Raw genomic sequence first — 25135 nt, forward strand, 5'->3', positions numbered from 1 at the left:
AATCCCTGCTAGTGCTTTCCATATGCATATCCTCTTAAGCTGCTCCCACCCATGGACAAGCCAGTCAGGTGTCCCTTTATACAGAAGCACTCTGCCACCATGCAGGTGGTTCTAAGAAATGCGAGGAAGTACCCGTGCTTCTTACTGGTCATCTCTGGGGAAGGGGTCTCTGAGAATATATGCAGAAAGCAGTCCAAAGTAGACTGTGCTAGGACTGAATGCAGAGACACAGTGACTTTCGGCCCGCCCGTTAGACAGTTGGGTAAGACGATGATGTTGGAGACTGTTGATATAAAAATGCTGAGGCTTCCATCTGCTCTGCTACCTCAGGTAAAACATCTGTTAAACATGAAAGCTGGCAGCAGCTGTCTGTCCAGGAAGGGAAGCTGACATATAACATGGACATCTAAACATGATGGAGTCTTTTTTTTTCTTCAAGACAGGGTTTTTCTATGTGGCCCCGCTGACCTGGAACTGGCTATGTAGATCAGGCTGGCCTCCAACTTAATAGACCCACCTGCCTCTGGACTCCAAAAACATCAAGTCTTAAGGGGAGGCGAGGCTCCTTTTAAAGCTGGGAGAATGAGAGATGAGAAGATAGCTGTCACGAAGAGGGATGGTGGTGAGAAGAGGCAAAGGAGCCTCTTGAGAGCAATCTCCTCAGCAGGTGCCCTGAGAAACCTGGATAAACCCTAGGAACAAAGACCTGACTTTATTACCTTTGAGGGGTGGTGTTGCTTCACGTGACGTAAGTATGTGTGTATATATGTAAACATGTGTGTGGTTGTTCAACATAGTGTACTTGACAAAGTGTGAAGTCAGGTACCAGGAGCTGTGAAGTGTGAACTCTGTTGTGGGATGCAGGTTATGTTACCTGGTTAAGGATGCTGAGCAAGCTCCAACACTTTGAGGGGGCAACATCTAAGTTAGCGGCGGCGAGCTAACCAGAACTCGGTTACATTTGAGGAAAGCACCAGGGCTGGGTGTAGCTGCTTGTATTTCTCCTGTGCTGAAGGAGACTCTCCCACCTCCCTGCTGTCCACTATTTCTTTTCCTGGTCTGTGCCAAGTATTGCACTACGGTGCTCTGCCATATTACACCTGGCTCGGATTAAGATCCGAGGGCCTTGAGTCAAAGGCACTACACCAAAGCAACACACTCTTGACCCAAAGGAACCTGGATGATACTTATTATTTTGAACTTCTGGCTACGTAATGCAAAACTCAATGCTAATGAACTATGAAATGCGATATAATGGCAGCACAACACAAAAATTCCAAAAAACTGGTGATTGAGCTATTAGAAAAATACACCTCAACACTTTTCATTCTGGTACTCTCAACTCACAATCTAGAATTACTTTTTCATTCAACCGTCTAGATCTTGCCTCTAGCCCAGAGCTTCAGGGTTACTGCTAAGATTTACATGACAAAATTAGCTTTTCAAGTTATACCTACTCCCCCTGACCCCCAGGGTTTCTCGGTGTAGCCCAGGCCTGCCTCTGTGTCCCCGGGTGCTGGGAGGAGTGTGCCGCCATGCTTGGCTTACATACTCTCTTCTTCTATCACTTTTTCATCATAACCACAATTTATCAAGTAAGTGAAAAAACCCACACCCTTGTTTTACAGGAACAGCTTAAGGGGCTGGACTGTTTTGGGGTTATCTTGTAGTTGGAAGACAGGTAAGAATTGTACAACTGCACGCACACCAGTGGTTCTTGGCCTTCCTACTGGCATGACCCTTTAACAGTTCCCCATGTTGTGGTAAGCCCCAACCAGAACATTACTTTTGTTGCTACCTTATGGTTGCAATGTTATGAATCATAATATAAATATCTGTGTTTTGCAATGATCTTAGTTGACCCCTACTGAAAGGACTTTCAAGCTCCAAAAGGGTCACTGACTTACACAAATACTTTCCTTCCGCTGGATAGGCTTACAGTCCTAGGCAAAAATTATCAGTGGTGCTTTATCACAGTATAGTAGTATGGACTGGTATACAGACACAATTTAAGCTACAGAGGCTTCTTAACCTTTTATGACCTAAAAGGTAGTAGTGGTGACAGAGGTGACTTAGTAAAGAAGGCAAAAACATGACATAGTAACTGTAGCTCTTTGGCAGGGGTTCTGTCACCATCACTTCTCCCAATCCCTTGGAATAAGCCAGAACTTAAAATCCACAGACCTGAAAGCTTAGCCAATGTTCTTGAGTGTTTAGAAACCACAATATCCAAAGGCACAAATATGAACGATCAGTGACTGGCTCTGCTAAAGCCCTGTCTGTCTAAAAGCCTAGGCACCCCACAGGAAGAAACAATGAGAATCTGAGCTTTGCCAGCTCAGTAAATAATGGTAAGGACTATGAGCATGCCAACAAAAATACTGAGATATATACAAACATTCAGTTCTACTTTTGGTTCCTCTAATTAAGAATGGTCAAATTTATTTGGCAGTTTAAAATCAAAATCAAACTTGGGCTTCTCCTTATCTGACTTTATCTAGCCCACCCCTCCTTCCCATCCTGTGTAGCCCTGGCTATCCTGAAATTCACAAGAACCAGGCTGCCTGCCTCCCTAGGTTTGTTTTTCTCCTTGAGACATGGTATCAAAGGGCACAGAATGGGCCCCAAACTTGGTACCTAACTCCTGATCCTCCTTTTGCAATCAAAGTCTGATTATCCTGAGAACAGGAGCCATAATTACTACCCTCTACAACATTGACTTTAACTGAATAAAGTAATACTTTAAAAAAATAATAATTTTATGTGCATTGGTGTGATAGTGTCAGAGCCATTGGAAGTAGAGTTGCAGTTTTGAGCTGCTATGTGGGTGTTAGGAATTGAGTATGGGTCTTCTGAAGAGCAGCCAGTATGCCTAACTGCTGAGGGATTTCTCCAGCCCCAAGCTTTAAAACTCTTAAATTCAGGGCAGTGCTGAACTCTTTGGATGACCTTTCCCCCCATGAGTATAAATGTACTCTTGGTTGTGGTCTTTGGTTTTGAAATGGATTACAAGCTCCAAGGTTCATTATTTAGAGAATACTTTATTAGTTTTTGTAATCAAACCCACGTAGATAAGACCTTACATATTTAATACAGTGTGTTACCCCTGTACAAATGGAAAAAAAAATTAAGTTCAACATTTCTAGACCAATATGGCTGTTAATTTCTGTACAATGCCAACTCAACATGGTAAACTGGGATACTTTTTTCCAAAGTTGACAGCACAGCTAAAGTTTCCAAAAAGTTCAAATTATATATATATGTATATATATATTTATATTTATATAAAAAGACCAATAATAGCAGTATGTTACGCATCAATAGCAGCAACAGCTTTTCCAGGTTCTGCAGTCATTTGAACAAAATTGTAGACATCCAGCACACTCCATTAAAAAAAAAAAAAAAAAAAATCCCAGAAAACAGCACAGTTCCGTTACTCTTGTGGTACCTGGCACCATTTTTTTTTTTTTTTAAATTAGTTTCTCAATCATCATCTGGAAAGAAAACATTCTGAGCAACATCATTAAAAACAGCTCTGATAAAGCACAGTCACTACTACGTATCAGAAAGCAGGTACAAGCTATTTTACATTCACAGAGGTATGGTACAGTACTGTCCTACATCTATAATACTAGAGGATACAATTTAAAAGGCATTATTTGAGACTTGATTCTACTTTTCCAGCAGAGGGCCCAAAGGATGGTGTGACACAGCTCTGTAAAGAAACACACTCTCACGCAGGATTTCCTTTCACTAGCGGCACAGTTCTACAGATTCTCTCCATGAATGTCAGCTAAAAACCGTTATTAAAAAATGAAATATCCCTTAAACAAAACCCTATAACCACTGGATTCATATGAAGATGACCCTAGTGGAGACAAGTAAGACCTCACCTTACCAACACTTTATCAAAGGAAGGAGATGCCAAGTAGTGCTTCAAAACTTCGGACCACAATCAAAACATAGCATCATTTTAAATAGAAGCAGAAGCCAAACGTTGCTCATTTGAATATACTCAAGGATGCTGCTGACATCAATTATTTAATCATCTGCTCACTCATCCAGGAAGAAGGGGAGATCAGTTACTACTGTACTTTATTGTGTTCAACCAAATCACCATGTTACAAAAATAGCAAGCTGCCATAATAAAAAATAAGGCTCCTCTATCCAGCACCAGTTAGCATCATTTTACTGTCAAGCCTAGAAATGCCATAGACACATCCAAACACAAGGGAGCAAAAGAACCACAGGACATGTACCAATGGGACCACCCGGTGTCCAGCTGAGCTACTCTGTGGTATCACTCCTCCTACTTCTGGTGTTTCATTTAATCATAAAGCTCCTTGGGTCTAAACTGTATGCACTTACAGACTGTGCACGTACTTGGTATATAACTGACTGAAGATGCAAATGCTACACCTCATTTGAACTGGTGTAGCAGCTGTCAGTGTAAAATGCTCTATGCCCCTTGTGCATCTCACAGGATAATGTCACAGATCACTTTGCCCCTGTGGCTGCTGGCATTATTTGACTTCACTTTCCCTGCCCACCCACCCCCAATGCCCTGCAACGAGCCACAGCCTTTAAGATTTTGTTTCTTCGGTTTTGATCGCCTGAGGTTTGATTGGTCCAGTTCTAACAGGTTTGGTGGTTATGGTGGGTGCAGGGGGCGGCTTTTCTTCTACTTTTTCCTGACAGGCACCGGCAGGGTCAGTCAGTGTTTCTGGAGGTTTACTTGAATCACTGTCCACTTTCTGGGCTTTGCCTCCTATCTGTTTGCTCTGTTGCTGTTCAGAGAAGAACCGTTGCGTGGACTGAAGAACCTCTGCTCTCTGCTTTGCCTTAAAAAAAGAAGAAAACAGGAACTGAAAACACTGCAACACTACCTAACATTACCAAAGCCTGTCAAATCAATCTCAGTTCAAACTTTTATACCAATCATAAAAATCAGTTTTCCCTAAGTTGGTTTGGCCCCATTGATCTTTCAGTTTAAAATGCATAGGCTTCTTCCTGTTTTTTAATTAAAAAAAAAAAACAAAAAACCAAAAATGTGATTTTTTAAAAAACACCTGAAACAAGACCACCTCCCACCATCTTTCTAGAGTCTGCCCTCTTATAAACAATAAAACAGACACTGCTGCTGGTTTGTTATCTTTTCTGGGAACAGCTCACTAATACCCAACTTAATTCAGGGAGGCTGCTTGCAAATCTGAAAACATACATGTAATGTAACACTTAAAACTTCTAGTTATCAATATGTGGTCTATAATAAAATGAAAAGGAAGCACTTATATTGTGGCATTACCAACACCTAGGACCAAATGTCTTGTGGCTGAGTCCTCTTCCCACAGCTCTCTTCTGCAGGGGAAGAGCATCAGAAATTAGTAACTACAACTTCACTCCATCACTAAGTTCTGATAGCTCCTACCACATTCTGAGCTCGTAAATAATCTTAGTTTCATTGACAATGTACCCCAAGGAATACTTACATTAATCTGTAAATTATAGTACTATATTCTATACAATTAAAACTTAACTTTCTACCCCTCTTGTACATAACAACAACAAAAAAAACATTAAGAACTTCTTCAAGTTCTACAGGTAACCTATACTATCTAAAAATCTAAAGACAAGTTTCAATAAATTTGTGCTTTCCCAGCCCAACTAATATTATTAGGCTCGAATGCCATTTCTACTAGAATGTTTAAAAATCAAGAGGCCAAGTGGCCAGGAGTGGAAGGCTACACAATCTGCAAAGCTTTTGGTGCTAGTACTTTTAGTAGTAACAAACAGATGGAAACCCTAAGCACACAGCCTAACAAATCTAAGTAAGAGTTCTCCTAAGGACAGTCTTTAAATTTCATTACTCAGCATTAGAAACACAAAGGGTATCTATCAACCAAGAAACTTTAGTCAGTTAACTGAATTCTTTAATAGAATCATCACAAATGTTTCTAATTCAGAGTAAAGCTTATTGTGCACATTTCCCTGTTCTGAGCACTAAACTTTTTTCTGTTCTGTCTAATTTATGTAGTGATAAAACAAGTAAAATTACTAAAATTCTTAAGGTCAACCCTAAAGTAATTACAAAAACAAACTCCAAATGGCTGTAAAGGCAGACGGATAAGATGTATGCTGAGAACTGTCCCCACACAGACTCCTAACGGCCTCAGCAAACCCATGTTTATTTGTGCCTTTCATCATGAAGGATCCCAAAGTGCTTTTCTGAGCTCTTCATCTATGATTGCATTCTAGATTATGGCCACCTCAGGCGGCAGGTAAAAAAGGACGTGGAAACAGTTTGAGATGAAAATTACTCAAATGACTTCTGAAGAAATAAAAATCAAGGTAGCTGACATGTCTTACCCATTCCAGAGTTCACATAACCATAATTATGTATTAAGCTGGGTGGGGAAGGAAGGGTTGGGAGGAAAGGAAAAAAGAAAAAAAAAGGGAGGGGGGAGGGGAGAAAAATAAAACAGGGTAATCTGTAATAAATAAGCCATAGTACTTTTTAAAAAAAATATTTAAAAATACTATATCCAAGCTCAGATCTCCCTCAAACACTTATTTCATAAGTAATTATCTGAATATAGTTTAAAATGTTAACTTGTTTTCTGACTACAGTGGCAAAAAATGGAAGAGGGTCATAAAAAGGAGGAAAAGGTAAGGATGGAAGGGAGAAAAAAAAATGGGGGTGGGGATGAATAAAAGTCGTTAGCTTGGTTAAGTCTGATAAAGACAACGAATGCCTGGATACATGGTTATGGGTCCAGAGGCATTTTAAACATGGTTTAGAGACAGACTCTTCTCTGTTGGCCGTTAACACTGTACTAACCTTCATATCTTGTTCAGCCTTCAACGCAGCCTGGGCCTGATTACCTCTGACTCCAGATAGTGATCCACAAGGACCCCTGGCCACATGTGGCAAACGAGCATGGCTCATGAGGCCTGTGGTCAGCGGAGGAGGCATCTGACTGGCCAATGCCATTGGTGGCCTCTGTACAGGCGCTGGGAAGGTGTTAGTATGTGGGGCTCTTACCAATGGAGGGACCAGGTTAGGCTGAGAGAGAATCTGAGTGAAAAAAACAAAACATACAACATTGAACTGTTAAAAAAAAAAAAAAAAAAAAAAAAAAAAAAAAAAAAAAAAAAAGGCCAACTAGACCAGGTTGGCTTATCCCTGAGTAAATCTGTGCCCATTCTGACACTGAAAGTTTTTGGGTCGTGCCATTCCATTAATAAGGACAAAGAACAAACGGGCCATGCTTATGTTTAACAGAAAAATTAGGCAAAACATGCTATGGCACTTCAGCTGCAAACTCTACTGGGGAGACAGAAAGGGACAACTGCAGAAAAGCACACGTCTACACAAAACACAGTCCAAAGGTAAGGTGACAGTAACTCAAATGTGCCCCTTAGGAACCAATTCTAGTCTGTGAGTTATTAATCTTAAACAGTCTTCAATATGATCAGCAAGGGGAGAAACAAACATACCTATAAATTTATTTAAAACATCCTGAAAAATCTTACTTTAACTGCACAGATACTATAAAAACAAAAACCAGCTGTGGGCCTGGAAAACTTAAGCACTGGGACCCTTCACTGAAAATCAAACTTCAAAAAAGACAAAAGAGACGGAACTCAAAACTGTCAGAGCTGTGTGGGGAATCGTGAGCATTTCTAATGTCTGCTTTAAAACTAAACAACCACTGCCTCTGTCTATTTACTTTGAGTACCACACATTCAGGGTTAAAGCCAGACAAGCTGTCATTAAAGGTGCACACTGGTCAGAGCCACAACTTCAGACAGATGAGCCACCACTTACAAGCACTATCCTCCTCCTCCCTGGTGTCTGCCTACCTGGGGTGCAAACTGTGCAGGAAACGGCTGTGTCATTCTCACTGTGGCAGGGGCTGACTGGAACTGTTTCTGATAAACAATGCTGTTCATTTTGCTAGACTGGCTGTTTGGACTTGTCGAAGTAGCCCTTGGAAAAGAATTCACTGGTTAGTAGAGTAGTGCCGAGTAAACAATGCAGTTAGATTTTCAAAGACATTTTTTCTTTTGTATTTTCATCACATTTAGTGGTTGAATATGGTAATGCTATTAAGAGAGGCAAAGGCTGAGAAAGAGTTCCTACACTTAAGAGAATTAAGAGTTCCTACACATTGAGAGAATGTTCTTAAGTGTTAACACTTTAGATAAAATTAACAAAATAAACGTCTCAATAACTTCTGCCTAACATGTTTAACAACTGAATTTTCAAAATTTCAAATTATTGTGCAATTTCCTGAGCAAATTTAAATGTCCACCTTACCTGAACGGACTAGATGTCGGCGTGGTACTCCGACCACCAATTGGAGGTGTTCCTGGTTTGATATCAATGCCACTCCCAAAGGCTTTTAGTTCCATGTCAGACATCTGACAAAAAGCACAATAAAGTTAACATTTCCTTAATTCTGTAAGCTAAGTGTTGTGCTTAATGTCCTATATAATTCTTATGTTTGTATAAAAAAACCCTGAATTCTTTGTTATTAGACAAAAGCTGGAAGTGTAAGAAAAACATAAGAATACATTCACTTGAGGTTTTCTGTGGGGCTGTAAAAATTGATGTGTAATTTTTAGTATGCCTTGTGTATTTATTTATTTAGCATGTGCGTATTTCTTCACCCTGAATATGGAGGCCAATTTTTGGTTATCAGTTCTCTCCTTCCTATACAATGTGGGTCCCTGGGATTGAACTGAGGTCTTAGGCCTTGGCAGAGGGTGACAGAGGCTGATGAGAGATCTTACAGCCTCTTTAAAGTGACATTTATTGTGTGAGCACACAAACATACTCATTTTATCTTCTAGACAGCACAGATAGACATATCTATTATCTCTGACATCCATTGGTTGTAAAGTTTTATGTGTATTAACCAATTTTCACTTACTTTTCCTGTAGTTGCCATCATGCTATGCTGTGTTCCAGCAGGGATTAATCCTCTGAAAGGCTGGCTTACTTGGGCAGGACGGCTTAGGCTCTGAGCCTGTGCTTGTGGGGTTGTGTGCTGTAACTGGGGCTGAAGCGTCTGAGGCAAAGCAATAAGTGGCTGTCCTGTAGATCCAAAATTAGTCAAGGAAAGCTGGGATGCTGGTAAAGGTACTGTGACCTAGAAAAAGAAGCAAACAAAGGGTAACCATTTGCTTGTAATAGTATATATACACACACACATACACACAAATACACACGTATACAGAGATCTTCAAATAATTTTACATTAAAAATGTAAGCAAAATACTTTAAGTATATACCATAAGCAAATCTTTAAGTAAGTAGCACTAGCCTTTTTCCCCTTTAAGACATGGTCTCACTATGTAGTCCTGGCTGATCTTGAGCTCACAGAGATTTGCTTGTCTCTTCCTTCCAAGTGCTGGGACTAATGGTATGAACTACCATACCCAGCCCAGAGGTATGACAATATATAGCCATACATTGCATAACAGGGACAGGTATTGAGAAATGTGGTATGTGGTGATTTCTTTATCATATGAACATCGATCGGGGTTTACAGTTCTTTATATGTTATATATGTTAACCACAATGAAGAAATTATATAACTGAAATGATGACTAACTTTGAAGATACCCAGAACAACTCAAATATCCAGAAAATACACAATTAAAATAGCTTAAGTTCCCTCTATTACTATTTCCACATTATTTACAGGCTTGGGCAAAATGAGTGCTCATAAGCAAAAGAACCTTTACTTCCTATACAAACAACTCTTACTATTCAGTAAGACAGTATTATGAACTGCCATTCCTTAACAACGGCAAACTAAAGCTAAGTTTAAAAGCTATGTATAAAATGTCAGAGGAACACTCATTTTCCATTGAAAAGTCTGATTGTACCCATACATTTAAGGTGTTGTCCTTATTGCCACACTGCTGTATTATAGTGATCTGCTCAGTCTTCCTTCACCTCTAACACTAATGGGTATATCATGTATTATACTCTTGAAAAAAAAATGGCTTTCAAAGTTCTAATTCCTTTCTTATAAACCATTACATAGAAACCTGGCTTTAACAAACAATGGTAAACCCAGAATGAATTAGAGGTGTAGGAATGGTGAGGAGCTGGGTGCTATAGGATCCAAAGATGTACTTTCACCTTTCAATAGATCAAATGGAATTGCCGGAACATTTCAGTGAAGTTTGAAAACCACTCCCTCTACATTGGTTCTATGTATAAATTTCCAAAGAATAACAAAACAATACAAATAATAATATAGAAAATTGAGGAAATTTACCATGCCATAGTTTACCTGCTGGAGAGCACTTGGTGATTGGGCAGTGTTATAAAAATTTGTCTGACCAGGCTGCTGTACTTGTCCAGAGTAAAGATTGGAGGCCTGGGTAAGATTTGCTCTTGCCTAGAATCATTTACAAGAAAACAGAAGAAAAACTGAGAAGGAAGTCCCATGCAATCTTTACCAACATTATCATTTTAAAAGGGAAGATCTTAGCTGGGCATGCTGATACACACATTTAATCCCAGCACAGGGGGAACAGAGGCAGGTGGATCTCTGTGAGTCTGAGGACATCCTGACCTACAGACTAAGTTCCTGGACAACACAGAGAAACCCTGTATCAAAAAATCAAAAAAATAAAAAAAAAGAAAGATCTCTCCCTCTTTCCCTCCCTCTCATATATACAGCTGTTGTAGTTGTTTTGTTTCTTGAGACAGGGTTTCTCTGCACAATCTCGGCCAACCTGGAACTCTGTGGACCAGGCTGTCTTTGAACCCAGGAACTGGACTGCCTCTGCCTCCCAAGTGCTGGGATTAAAGATGTGCACCTATACTACTCGGCCCATTATGCCTCACAGCTTTTGTCTTTGTAAATTGTAATTATGTGCATAAAAGAACCTGGATTAAAAAAAAACAACAACAACAAGAACAGAAGCAAGCATTGCCTAACCTGAAGAAGATGTGTATCAATTAGCTGAGAGCTTCCTAGTCCTGATGCCTGTCCCAGCTGATGTTCATACAGTATAGGGATAGGCTGAGTATTTGAAGTCTGCTGAAAGGCAAGTCCCGATTGTGCCTTGGCAAGTTCCTGGTGCTGGACAGGTGGGAAGTTGTGGATAGCTGTACCAGAAAGGACCACAGAAGGCTGGGACAGACTGCTTTGCATAAAGGCTGGCTGTGATCTATTAAGCAGAAGAAGGTCATGTCATACATTCATTTTATTTAGACTCTGAAAAGCTTGTGTTCCAAATGACCAAGTACCCAATAATGACGCAGAAGACAATGTACAGTATAGACACTTGTTTCAAGATTAAGTCCTGTATGGAGCAGCTCCACATGCAAAAGTTCTAAAGAAAAGCCTACTTTTAGCAACTAACAGTTTACATTTTACCTTATTATTATTTTACATTATTATTATTATAATAACGATTCATACATTTACATGCTCACTACAAAACTGGGAACCAAACCTAACTTTCTCTTTGGTGACATTACACATATAGTCTTAAGACCAGTATGGAAGAAAATAAAGCCTCTTTGTTTGATTGCTTTGAACAGAATCTCACTTTACGACCCAGGCTGGCTTTGAACTTGCAGTGATCCTTTTGCCTCTGTCTTCTAAGAACTGGGACACTAAGTGCAAGTCACCATGCCTGGATAGAGTAGCCTTAATCAAGACTGCTCACAGGTTAGGGAAATTATATCTGAACTAAGCGCAAGAACAGAAGAAAACAAGGCCTAGGTGAAATCACCAGAGACAGACTTGAAAAATATAATGAACATGGGTAATTATTTAGTTTATAACACAGTACCTTAGGGTTTGGGGAAAAGGAATTAATAAGCACTAGATACTGTATAATCTGCAATTATATAATTAAGAATAATGTAAGCAACTCGTAAGACAATTTACCTATACGGTTGAATTGAAGAACTGAATAACTCCTGAGCCTGGGAAACAGCTGGGCCAGCCCCCAAACTCAGCTGGGCTTGATGCTGCCCTTGCAGTGGGGCATAGATTGGAATTGGAATCTGCTGAACTGATGCTGGCTGCAATACAATTTTTTAAAAAAGTGCATATATAATATGTACAAACTTTTCATACACAAATCACAAGATTAGGAAAATAAAAATTACAAAACTCCAAACATAAAAATAAAAGACTTATAATACTATAAATCAGCCCTGTAAAACCAATTTTCTTTTTAACCTATGACTTACTACTGCACAGTGGCATATTAAACTCTGGTAACTTGTATAATTAAACATTTCCATGTTTTGCCTATCCAAGGTAATTCAAATCCAAGCTAAATTACTAGAGCCATGGAAATGTCAAAAAATACAGACCAGGATGCTTACCTGAGAGAGTCCAGGCTGGAAGCCCTGCTGCTGAGCCAGGGATGGTGGAGCCAATCGTGCATGCTGGGTATTGAATAAATGACTTGTGTCCATATAGAAGGCTGGGATTTGAGCTACAGACCACCAGGAAAAACAAACAATGTTGTCTAAATTTCACAATTTTCCATGTAGTAAACTGAATTACTTACAGTAGTTAAAAAGGAAGATTTTCTAGCTTATTTCAAATGTAAACCCTCTGAAAATAGCCACAAAAAAAAGTACATGTAAATAAAACACTGTAAATTTAGTGCTACTGGGTCATGAAAAATAAATGCTCTCATATGTTCTCAACTGGCTATGTACTGGCAACATTTTATCCACTCCAGTTTTAAACCATGGACTAGAATAGATCAACATATTTCAAAACAATTAGTATTTAATAATCAAATGTTTAGTATAGATTTTAAATATATTTTTACATGTTTAAAACATGCATTTTTGATGCAGACAGAAATCAAGATTCCTATCTATAGAACAGTCAATATAGACCAATTCACAAATCTTTTAAGATTCACGTATTACTAGTAATAAGTATATTTAGGTATCAGGTATTAACAGATGCTAGTACTGACAAATCTTTTTATGAATGGCAAGAAACAGCTTCGTTGTATTATTCAGAATTTAAGCATTTCAGATGATGACTGTAACAGTCACCATTACATTATTCTTGTTTGCTGCTCTTATGTTCTTTCTTCCAAGCAACAAAGCTTTATTTCAGTGAAAAAGTAGGATATACATAAATTATTTTTCAAATTATAAGACACTAATTTGTCATAAACATACAAAAGTGGAGACAGACAGACAGGCGCACACGCATGCATACACCCACCCCTTCTAAAAGTCCCAGAATTCTTGTCATGGAGGAAAAAAATTCAAATTTAGGAGGATATATTAACAAAGCACATTTTAAAAAATTCAAGCTTTTAGAGGGGTTATGAGAAGAAAAGAACGCATGTATCCGCATTTTCTAAATTTCTATGACCAACCTAAAAGTATTACCTGCAGCTGACTGAGACACGTAAACCTGTGGACTCTGCTGCTGCTGGGCAATAAGGGAAGGCATACAGCTTAACTGTGAAAAATGACTGGCAGAAGGTAGGCTGCTTGTCTGTAATTGTTGGGGTTTTACTTTACAAATATTAGGAGGGTCCGATGTGGTTGTAGATTTTGTACTCAAAGAAGAGGTAGTATAAGTACCGGCTCCTGTATTTGAAGAAGGGAGAAAAATATAGTATATTCACTCGTCACAACTATTATGATTATATGGGTCCCATTCATATTAGCTTTCAAACAACCAGAGATTAAAAAAAAAAAAAGTGAGGGGGCTGGAGTGCCTCAGGGGCTGGCCGTGTAGTTTGAGCTGGTAAGAGGTACACCTAGCATGTAGATCATCAGCACTTCATAAACCAGGCATGGTGGCACATGCCTACAATCCTGGAACATTGTTGCTATAATCTCCTTACTCAGGAGGTAGAGGCAGAATCATATATATTCTCACCTACAGAGTTCCAGGCCAGTCACAAACCCAAGAGACCTTGTCTTAAAAAGGGAAGAGGGGGAAGGAAAAAAAAAAGTCTCTGTGAAGTATGGACGGACTTTTATCCTCAACAATAGAGTGGATAAAGAAGTCGTCACTGGATGTCAAGAAAGACTGAGGAACCTTCCAACTCATCCTACCAATCTCTTTCTGTTTGTTTTATACCAAACAGGAGTTAAAGCTCGTCTAAGATCCTTTAACATATGGGCAGTGGGGAATGACTGGACAAGTTTTAGAGAACAAGAAAATTTCAGTTAGGGCACTGTTTGGCATGGCACTACAATGCAGCAATCATCTCTGAGGTTTTTTTTTTCTTTTCTGAGACAGTGCCTTTATTGTTGTCTAGGTTGGCCTTAAATTTCCGACCTTCCATCAATATCCCAAGTACTGAAATCACAGGTATATACCACCATGACTACATTGGGTCTGTCTAAATACACACGATAGTAACAGAAAAACAGCTAAGGACATTCCAAGTAACTGTGGTAGAGTCGAGTGGGTTCTCAAAAATTAGTACAATATGGCAGAATATGGAAAAACAATGCTGTAATCACCAAATAAAAACCAGCCAAAGCAAGCCAATTCTGTACAGGGTGTATTATTTTTTATCCATTGGAAAGGCAGTTCCCTAGATGTTTGAAAACAATAGGGAATACTGAAAAAGCTTGAAATAAAATTTGTGTTTAGCAGAGCAGCATGACTGCATATAGGTAAAATAAAATCAAAGATTTGGAAACAGTTGTCATTCTTTAAGAACTACAAAACTTTTAACTCAGCAGTTGTGTAAAACTGTAACAAAGAATACAGTTCCTTGCAACTCCAGTTCGTGATGAATTTTTCCCAGGAACCACTCAAGCAGTAGAAGCACTAACCCCCTAGCTTATTATTAGAAAATATAACTTACTCTACAATACCTTTAAACCAGACACATACTGAAAAATAAATAAATAAAAAAGTAAATAAATAAATAAAATAAAATCAAAAGCTGTGGGAATTATTATTTCTAACTGGGTTTTTAATTACTTAGATACAGTAAAATTTGGAAGACAGTCTCAGGATTTGGCAAAAACTTTTCTAAGCAACTTATAAAGTAGTCACATTAAAATTCTGAGACACAAAAGGGCAGGTAAGAGAAGGACAGGAGTTTTCATAAAGAATTATCTTCTGCACAGGGAACAGATCATTAAGTTGGGAGTGCAGTTCAGTATACAGTGCTTGTCTAGGGTACATTAAGTATATAAGGAAAGCATGATGAATGTCTACCTGATAGTGACGCTGTAGGAGTGACTGAAGCAACAGGGATCTGAGGCATTGATGCACTGGAAAATGAGTTGTAATTAGCAGTGCTTGGTCCACTGGCGCTACTGCTGACTCCACTCACAATTGGTGGTGCTGTAGAAGTTACTGGAGACCCCTTTTCCCGCAGATTTGGAGAATTTTCCCATGCCTTGCGTGCTGACTCCATCTGCAATAAATTTGACTTCATAAAACAAAAAAGCAAACCAAACCAAATCAAAACAAAACAAAGAGATGACATCCTCTACATTCCAGTCTATAGATTCCAAACAATGTGTCAGATTGAGATTTTTCAAGCTTTTTCCTTGTTCCTTCACCCAAAGCATTGTTTTTGTTTGTTTTCTTTTTGAGACAGGGTTTCTCTCTATAGCAGCCCTGGCTGTCCTAGACTTGCTTTGTAGACCAGGCTGGCCTCTAACTCACAGCAATCCGCCTGCCACTGCTTCCCTAAATGCTGGGATTAAAGGCAAGTGCCACCACACCTGTTTTTATTATTATTTATTTTTATTTTTTTATTTTAATATACATTGATGTTCTGCCTACGAGAGAGAGAGAGAGTCAGATCCCCTGGAACTGGAGTTACAAACAGTTGTGAGCTGCCTGCCATGTGGGTGCTGAAAATTGAACCAAGTTCTTTGAAAGAGTAGCCAGTGCTCTTAGACACTGAGCCATCTCTCCAGCCCCCATTATTATTAAAACAGAATTATTTAAAGCTTCAGGAAGCACACATTGAACCATACCTAAAGCACTTATCAAGAAACAAATGGCCCGGCCTTCCATCAGAGTAATAAAAATGAAGTACAATTCCTCTATGGGACAGATGTAACTTCCTACCTATTGTCAGAAAGGGCCTCACAAAGCGCACCCCTAACCCCAATTCCTTCTTTTTAAATGAATACTTCTCAAATGCAGATGGCAATGTAACAGGATTAAGTTTTAGCCTGGTGTATTGTCTGTAGCTATTTGTATTTGTGAACTTGGTTTACCTGTACTCTCATTTTTAAAAACAGAATTAAATCTTCAAAGTGAAGCAGCATTGTTTACTACCTTTCAGATAACAATGATAACACATAAGCAATTTCCTACAGCTACATTTTAAAAACTAAAGTAATTATTAATTTGGTTTATATAATAGAAATACTGATCGATGTAAACAATACTAAGACATATCTTTTCTTCTAGTTTGTTTTCACTGTAGCACAGACTGGCCTTAAACTATGTACTAGAGGATAACTCTGAACTCCTGCCTTTATCTCTTAAGCCAGAGATTTACACAAGTGTCACCACACCCATTTCTTAAGTTATTTTCTTCAGTATTAAAATTTCAGGTGCAGCATCTTTTTCCTTTCCTCTTACAGCACACTTCAACTTAGACTAGCTACTGTTCAAATGTTGAATGATTTTATGTATCCAGTGATTTCTGAATTGGAGAGCAGAGAAAGATCCTCCAACATTGTAAGGTTCTCAGTATCACCAGACAGAGTACTGAGCTGAAAGGTGAAGCCAAGATAATCTCCAAGATGATTTGTAAGAGGGTCATTTTCCAAGGTAGCACTAATAAGTTTGTTAGCCCTTAAAATACCAATTTCTAGAATCTTTAAAAAAAAAAAATTGGGGGATAGGGGTGGGGGTTCAAGACAGGGTTTCTCTCTACAGTCCTGGTTTTCCTGGACTCACTTTTGTAGATCAGGCTGGCTCAAACTCAGAGATCCACCTGCCTCTACCTCCCAAGAGTGCTGAGATTAAAGGCATGCACCACTACTCCCCATGTAATTTTTAAAATTCTTAATCTATCTTAATATGTTTTTATCAACCCCCTTTAAAAAAACATGCACAATTCAACACTTAATCTTATGCTGTTGTTAATGACTCGAATTGTATGACTCCTTTATGTTTAAGAACAAATACGTATTTCTCACAATCACTATGCTAACTCAAGTGTAAAATTTAAAAATAAAAGCTGTGTGTTGGTGGTGCACGCATTTAATCCCAGCATGGGAGAAGAGAGGAGGTGCAGAAGCAACCTCTGTGAGTTCAAGGCCAACCTCAACCTGGTCTACACAGTGAGTTACAGGACAGCCAGGAGGAAGATCTCATAGAAAAACCCTGCCTCCAAAAACAAAGAAACAAGCAAAGGCTGTGAAGGGTTGTATGGCACTGAAATCCCATCTCATCCCAAAATTCTTAGATCCTCTTAAGTCCTAGAATGGTACCTCCAGACACCTCCCTGCTCCTGCTGTGCCCTCTATTTGAGCTCTTACTCAGAATACATAAGTGAGTGTTTTAGCTGAGTTTTTCACTACTTGTTCTTAATGAGTTCTGTTTGTGGCATCACCTCCATTCCTGAAGGAACAGATAAAGTTTCTGCCTGGCTTCTGACAGAAGGCTGGCTTTGCTGATGTACATCCAGTCCTATTTTAAGATCTAGATTCTCCATATATAATGTGATGAGAAGAAAGTCTAAATCTTTTTTTTATTAATTAGATTTCTTCTGCAACAAAAATAAAGAATCTACATATCTAGGAAATGCCAACCTGATCTTCATAAAATCTGTTGAAAGGTAAATCAAAACATGTTGCAAAGAACTTAGTATGCGAACCACTGTAACAGTAACCAGACATTTTTGGGGTTGTAGTAATTTGAAAGAATACTATTTCTTTTCAGTTGAAGGTAACTAACATTATATGGTATAGTCCATATATATATATATTGACTTAACTTCACTTCTTAACCAGCATAGAAATAGTTTGTCTTTGAAAATTAAAGGATGTTAAAAGGATAATTATCTTACATGCTGGCAATAATGTTCATATAGAACTTTTCTACAACCAAATATTTTTCCAAGAAAGGCTTAAAAAAAGAAAACCAAAGTAAAGAAATGGTAGGTTAAACTTACTTAGTTTTAACTGTGTATAACAGTCCTTGAAATGTTAAAAATGAGTTGAAAAAGGCAAAGCTCAACAGACTTCTGAAGAATTAATAATTGGCTCAAAAATAAGTATACATGTTATTTTTTTATGTGAAATTTGATCAACAGAATCATAAAAAACATCGGAGTTATAAAACAAGCTAGTGAGCCCAGATTGAGGTAGTCCTCTGAGTAGAAAATTAACAGCGTGGCCAAACAAGAATTGGTACTAAACAGTAAGGATTAGGCACAATAGACATCTCCTAAGTCACAGCCTCACATATTTATTCCACTCTTACAAAAAGGTAATCATGAGGTTTTATAGAGTATAGAGATTAACACTGGCCATATGAGTAAAACAACTTAGCTGCTTCTTCCTCTACTGTACAACAGCAAAGATTCACTAATCAGGAAACTCTGCCTTTATATATTAAATAGCATGCTTGCCAGGATTATGAATATATATATATGTAAATATATACACATATAAAAAACCCAATTCCATGTTTTTTTTCTCAATCACTAACTAACCTCAAGGAGAATCAGATTCCAAGAAGCAAAAGGACCATAAATTTAGATAGCAGCCTGGGCTACTTAGTGAGGCCGTGTCTAAATAAGCAAAGGGCTGGAATGTGGTGGTAAAGTGCCTGCCTCAAATGTGAGGTCCCAAGCTCAATCTTTAGTACTCCAAGCCAAAATTTCTCAATTTTGCTTATAAAGTATGCTTTTGTTAATAGCCTTTTCACAAAATATTCCTGCACCCATTCAATTTACATGACTTAAAAAAAGGTGGGGGGGGGGCATTCTTACTATAATTAGCACTTCGTATTTGAGTACAAATCACAAACTGTAATTCTATTTTAATGACAAAATATACAAGCACAACAGACCTTGTCACTGCCAAGCAGTATTAAGAGCTAATATGATTTTAAGGTATAATTTGATATCACTCAAAAAAAAAAAAAAAAAGAGGCTATTATTGTGACCTTATGTTCCTTGCATGCAGTAATTAAGGAGCCTTAGAGATGGAAGCTGTACATACCTTGAAGGTGAGGCTGAAGGTAGTAGGAGGAACTGAAGTTAGACTGGAGCTCTGTTGTATAGTCTCCCTCTTAGGGAGGGGAAGGCTGTTGGGCAGGGGCACCTGAAAAGGCAGACAATATATCACGATCTAAATATGCTACAAAAGCCCAAAATATGCTTACAGAGGCTGACAATTATGTTAAAGTTCTGAAGAGAAACACTATCTACTTGGGTATGCACAAATTACCAAGAAAAAAAAAAAAAAAAAAAAAAAAGAACCTCCCTCAAATATAAAGTACTTACTATTCAAGGTAGTTCTCTTTATACTTGAAGTGAAATCTTGTATCTTAAAAATTCCCAGGTGGTGCTAATATGACTGATCTAAGAGCCATACTCTGTACACTAAAGTTCTAAGAAATACAGCGTTCTGCATACATGGAGGACCCTGCAGGTCCCTATCCTGAGTATTTAACATAGCAGTGCGAAAACCTTTTTCCTACAAAATAATCAGCATCACGTAACCAGATTCACCACATCAAACTGTTTAATGTAAAGATATGACTATAGCAAATACCATTAGAAACTTTAATATGCACTATTCATATTTTCTTTTTTAACTCTCAGTCCCTACATCTTGTAATTTTACTATGTGCACTGCTTGATGTTTGCTTTTGATGATTTCAGGGTTTCAAATTTTAAGAAAATCACCTTGATATGCTACAGACTATATCTAACTGAGGTTCGTCAAAACATAATAGTTGACAAAGATTTTTAAGTAAATCTTGAAACTAGCTAAGCCATAGTAATAAAAAATGTCATCTGTACTTAACTCTGTGGGACATTCAAAACACACACTAATTTTAATATGGTTAATACTAACTACTCCACAAGTTAAGATATTTCATTTAAAAGCCTATACTGGGGCTGGAGAGATGCCGCAATGTTTCAAAGAGCTTACTGGTTTTATAAAGGACCCAGATTCAATCCTGGTGACTGACAATACAGTTCCAGAATAGCTAACGTGTTCTCCTGGGCTCTAGAGGCTCTTGCATGCAAGCTGTGCACATAAACCTACTCAAGCTTATACATGTAAGCATACATTCTAAAAAAGAATCCTATATAAAGTTTCAACAGAAATAAACTTAAATGTTTTATTTTTAAAGACAAAAGTTCTGCCTATAAAATAAACTAATGAAAAGACATACAAAAGGCCATAAAGTTTTCTCATAGCAGATTTTATAGTTAGCACAGAATCACTACCACACTTGGCCCAAGGAAGCAACATTTAAGTCATCTAAACCCAATTTACAGTAATGCCTAATGTAACTTAGGTTTTTGCTTTCATTGATGCCTTAGATATATTGCTAATAATATAGACCATTCACCTATACACAAGACTTGATCTCTTCTTCCTCAGTATCTGACAGTATACTAAGACACATGCTAATTGGCCTTAGGAGCACAAGGAGACTATTGAAGTGCTCATCTGTTATATATACAGATGAGCACTTCAATATATATATTATATATATTATATATATAATAATAATTCTTATATAATTCTTCAATGACAAAATGTTACATGTTTAGAGAATGATTATAAAATTTATATTTCTCCAATTATATTCCAGATGACAGACTGGCAGAGAACACAGACTTTCTTGAAAAAGGGACATTTTATATTTTTAATTGAGAAAAGATAGCATAAACTTTATTGTAATGTTATTGATAACGCAGCATTGGAATCAGTATTTAAACTCAAAGGCTTTTTTTCTAAGTTTTCTATTACACACAAAAAAATTCCTCTTGTAAGATGAGGAGGGGAGCGGTAGATTCTAGGGCTTGGTCCATGAAGCAGTCACATAACTTCGAAACACTGGAAAAGGTTATCAGCTCTCAATAGCAATTACAACTGACTCCTCTTTATTCCTTTTCCTCAGCTATGTAGTTTAAGTCTTCTGATTTGACTATAGTTTTGATTAACTGACCCCTAACGTAGTTTACCTTTCTAAAATTCTACATCCTTGATGTCAGAGAAACAAATACACAGCATAAGGATAAAATATGAGAAAAATCAAGATTTTTTTTATACTGAAAATCACAAAGTCCTTTTGAAGAAATCTAAACATGTATGGCTATAAAAATATTTTTGGAAACAACATTTAAATTCTGACAGCTTTTAATTACAGACGTTTATACTGAAAAGGGAGATCAAATTTCTTCCTATTTATTCTCAAAAGCAAGGACCATACAAGAAAGTTTTAAATGTCAAAACTAAACTGTGCGTGCAAACATAGCAAATTACTCAATATTTTTAGACTAGTTTTTTTTTCATTAGTAGCGAACTAGGCAAAATGATAAACTGTGCTGACTTAAAACATCCAACTATCATCTGGCCACTCCGAAGAACTTCGGCTTAATTTGCAACATGACATCACCCAATATTAGGGAATTTAAGAAAGTTGGATACTTATGTTCTTATTATAGCTCAATTTTCACAAAAGGTATGCTGATGAGGCCAGGTCTAAATATTTAAATTTGAAAAGGAATGCTTGATCCTCTGGAAACAGTTTCTTTTTATTTTACTGACATTAAATGAGTATGGCTTCACTGAATCGTAAAGTCTTATTTGTGAACAAAATTACCCAGCCAAATAGAATTAACTACAGTACGTAAGAGTAAATCCAAAACTTTTTACCAAACTAGGTTAATAGGATGGATGGTCATGAAAACAAAGTCTTAGTTGATAACTTAAGGAGAGGGAGTTTGATGGATGGTCATGAAAACAAAGTCTTAGTTGATAACTTAAGGAGAGGGAGTTTGGGGGAGAAGCCTAAACTCTGATTTTTAGTAGGCATATTCGCTATAGTGGTCACAAACACAAACTTACTATAAACTCTTGTCAAATATTGGTCAAAACAGTGTGTGTTAGACAAGGCAACGTATAAGATGAGAGTCAGGTTTCTACCCAAACCTGCCAATCTCTGACTGATTACTTACATTATTAACCAAAGTATCCTCAATCTTTGCATTATTAGTAGCCACAGTGCTAGGCAGAGAAGAGGAAGGTGTGGTATAGTCTGTTACAGATTCCTGTGGAGGAGTGACAGAAAAGTCCTTTTAAAGCTGACAATTAATAGTAGTAAAGCTGTTTTGAAGAGAGAAAGATCATAAAACTCTATGCTCTAAAATTTCAATCCACCAATTAACAGTACGATAACACAGCATGGACCCACCACCTTCAAGGGACAACACCACAATTGGTGCTGGATTTCTATACATACTTACTGTGTATTTTCATACACGAAGTAGGAGGCCATCAAGAAGACTAAATATCTGTGAGTTATGTCCCCAAATGAATACAAGTATTTGTTTCTAGTCACTTAACATAAATTTCATTTCCAGGTACAACTAGTTGCATACTGGGCCTACACTCAAGTCTTAAGTAAAATCTTACAGTATCTTTATGTAACTTACATAAATATCATACCCATCTTCTCTACATCATTAACAGCGTATAATACAACGAAATGTTCTGCCACTGGATGTTCTAGTTTGATGAAGATAAACAAAAAACTAAACCAAACCGAAATACCCTCAATTTTTAAGGGAGAATATTTTTGATCCAGATTTGAATTCTGGATCCTGAACTCACAGACATAAGGGAGCTGTGTTTTAAAACATACATGCCTTTCATTCAATGTGGCAACCAAAAGCAAGTCAATCCTAAAAAAATTTGACCTTACAGTTTTCACCATATGGTGTAACATCAAAAATAAAAGCTTGCTGTAGGCCAGGTGATGATGCACACCTTTTAATTCTAGCACTTAGGTAGCAGAAGCAGGTGGATCTCTGTGAGTGGTAGATGGGTGGCAAAGACGGGGAGCTGCTATACAACAACCATTATAATCAAATGTTCAGCATAAAAAGTACACTACTGATGTTCCTGTCACTCACTTTAAATCTAGCATGTGCATCAAGTAAACTGGTCACCAGTGTATGCTGCATACCTTTGCATCAGTGCCGTATTCTGTAGAGGATACTGAGATCATTGCTCCTATTTCAGCAGACATCTCTGAGACTGCTTTGGTTTCTTTTACTGTTCCAGGATCTGTGCTTCTGACCACATTGGAGCTTGGTTTCTCTTGTCCTTCTGGTTCAACCTGCTGGGCATCTTTCACTTTTCTATTTTTTAATGATCGTTCCTTTCCAATGGGACCAGGTTTATGTTCTTTGTTTTCTACTAGACTCAAATCTGGAAGCTAAAGTCAATGTTTACGACAAAATATATCATAATGAGATTTCTTAAACACTAAATTCAATTTAAAACAATTTTATTGGTTTATTTCAGAATCACATCTACCTAATGGATAGTACTCACTTTCTGAGCTTTAATAGGCCCTGCCCGTGGCGGTTTCTGACGTTGCTCTTTAGGTTCAGGAACTTTGTCAGTTGGTTTCTCTGAAAGCACAGGAACCACCTCACTTTCATTCCCATTGGAAGCTGGGGCACCAAACTGAATTGTGTCAATTCCAATTTCAACACCACTCTCTTGACCATTTCTTGCTCCCTAATAAAATAATGTTTTAACACTTGGTATATCACAGTAAACAAGTTCAGATTTGACTGAAAGATGTATGCAGTGCCACATATAAAAAGCACAACAGAAGCTTGGTTTAAAGAAATTCTACATATTAACTAAGATTAGAATAACACTCCGAAGCATGCTTATAGTCCTAGCACTGGGGAGGCAGAGGCAGGAGGATCTCAGCCTGGTCTACAAATCGAGTCCAAGACAGCCAACGGGGGGGGGGGGGGGGAGGGAGGGAGGGGGGGAGGGAGGGAGGGAGGGAGGGAGGGAGGGAGGGAGAGAGAGAGAGAGAGAAAGAGAGAAAGAAAGAAAGAAAGAAAGAAAGAAAGAAAGAAAGAAAGAAAGAAAGAAAGAAAGAAGGAGAGAAGAAGACTTGGCTTAAGTGTTCAGAAAGCAAATTTAAAATGAACTGTGCCCAGAGGTATAAATGAAAAAGAAAAACCAGTATCACCAATTTCTTGGAAGTCTGCTTTGAAAATAACTTAAAAACAAAACCAACAAACAAAAAAACAAAACCCCAAAGTACTGTGTGACTGGTAAGGTGACATATACACATCTACAGAATCTTGTCACTAATTAAAAAGCTAATTTTCTCAACACATTGTTTGTGCTAGGCAATCTCATTTCTATTATATTAGATAAAACGAAAGAACAAAAAAGTTGGATAGGTAACATTAGGAAAAGCTAAGACAGAATTAAGAACACAGCCATTTTAGAAAGCTAGACAGAAAAAATTTCTGAGCAAAACAACTTGGAAAGGAATAAATACCAATAGAAAGTAGTGCCAAAAATAATATGAAGTAGCAATTTATTTGTTAGACCAAAGAAACATTTGAATTTTGGTCATAGCTTTGTTTTTGATTTTTGCTTTGCTATGGAAAAACATATAACTGCTCCCTGCATCTAGGCTCGTGCATGCTGTGTTCTATCACTGTTAGGGGTGTTGTGCTCTGGCCTCATTTGGCCTTTTGTGCTGCTAACTTCTACAATGGCTGTTCCGATTTTTCTGAGACTCCCAAGGAATGATACTTTAGGATGACCACAATGAAGTTTAAGAAATTATTTTAAAAAACCATGTCACCAACATCTATCTATGCCAGTAAGTCTATTCTTACCTCTGATGAAGGTGCTGATCCAAAAGATGTTAAGGGCTTATTCCATGCACTGACTGAAGGTGGCTGTGGTGGACTAATAGGACCTACTAAAAAGAAGGAAATGTAACCACTGAAATTTAGATGCTGAAGACTAGTTCATACAACCCTTTATAATAATGCTAGCCAGACAGTAAAACAAATCTCCACATCACATACTTTTTTTCTTTTTAATGCTTTCCATTTTTCAAGACAGGGTTTCTCTGTATAGCTTTCACTA

The 25135-nt window shown here is 37.8% G+C and overlaps 1 protein-coding gene across 11 annotated transcripts in view; it reads right to left on the reverse strand.

Moving 5' to 3' along the window:
- Window positions 1-3021: 3021 nt before the first annotated feature.
- The window catches only part of Prrc2c (proline rich coiled-coil 2C), a 73297-nt gene continuing 51183 nt past the window's right edge, over window positions 3022-25135 (reverse strand). For 3 of the 11 annotated variants that reach the window (XM_060364584.1, XM_060364586.1, XM_060364582.1), the window contains exons 20-35: window positions 24880-24965; window positions 23555-23743; window positions 23184-23435; window positions 22174-22266; window positions 19193-19294; window positions 15210-15411; window positions 13409-13612; window positions 12371-12483; window positions 11925-12061; window positions 10965-11196; window positions 10296-10418; window positions 8937-9155; window positions 8321-8424; window positions 7864-7990; window positions 6839-7075; window positions 3022-4841 (exon numbers count right to left, since the gene is read on the reverse strand). In XM_060364584.1, the coding sequence (XP_060220567.1) occupies window positions 4584-4841; window positions 6839-7075; window positions 7864-7990; window positions 8321-8424; window positions 8937-9155; window positions 10296-10418; window positions 10965-11196; window positions 11925-12061; window positions 12371-12483; window positions 13409-13612; window positions 15210-15411; window positions 19193-19294; window positions 22174-22266; window positions 23184-23435; window positions 23555-23743; window positions 24880-24965 (2678 nt within the window). In that variant the 3' untranslated portion in view covers window positions 3022-4583. Of the gene's footprint in view, window positions 4842-5305; window positions 5359-6838; window positions 7076-7863; window positions 7991-8320; window positions 8425-8936; window positions 9156-10295; window positions 10419-10964; window positions 11197-11924; window positions 12062-12370; window positions 12484-13408; window positions 13613-15209; window positions 15412-19192; window positions 19295-22173; window positions 22267-23183; window positions 23436-23554; window positions 23744-24879; window positions 24966-25135 lie in introns of all 11 variants that reach the window. The other 8 variants (XM_060364587.1, XM_060364585.1, XM_060364591.1 and 5 more) reach the window with 6 other exon arrangements.

Source organism: Meriones unguiculatus, chromosome 11 (genome assembly GCF_030254825.1).
Source record: "Meriones unguiculatus strain TT.TT164.6M chromosome 11, Bangor_MerUng_6.1, whole genome shotgun sequence".
In the NCBI taxonomy this organism is placed as follows: domain Eukaryota; kingdom Metazoa; phylum Chordata; class Mammalia; order Rodentia; family Muridae; genus Meriones; species Meriones unguiculatus.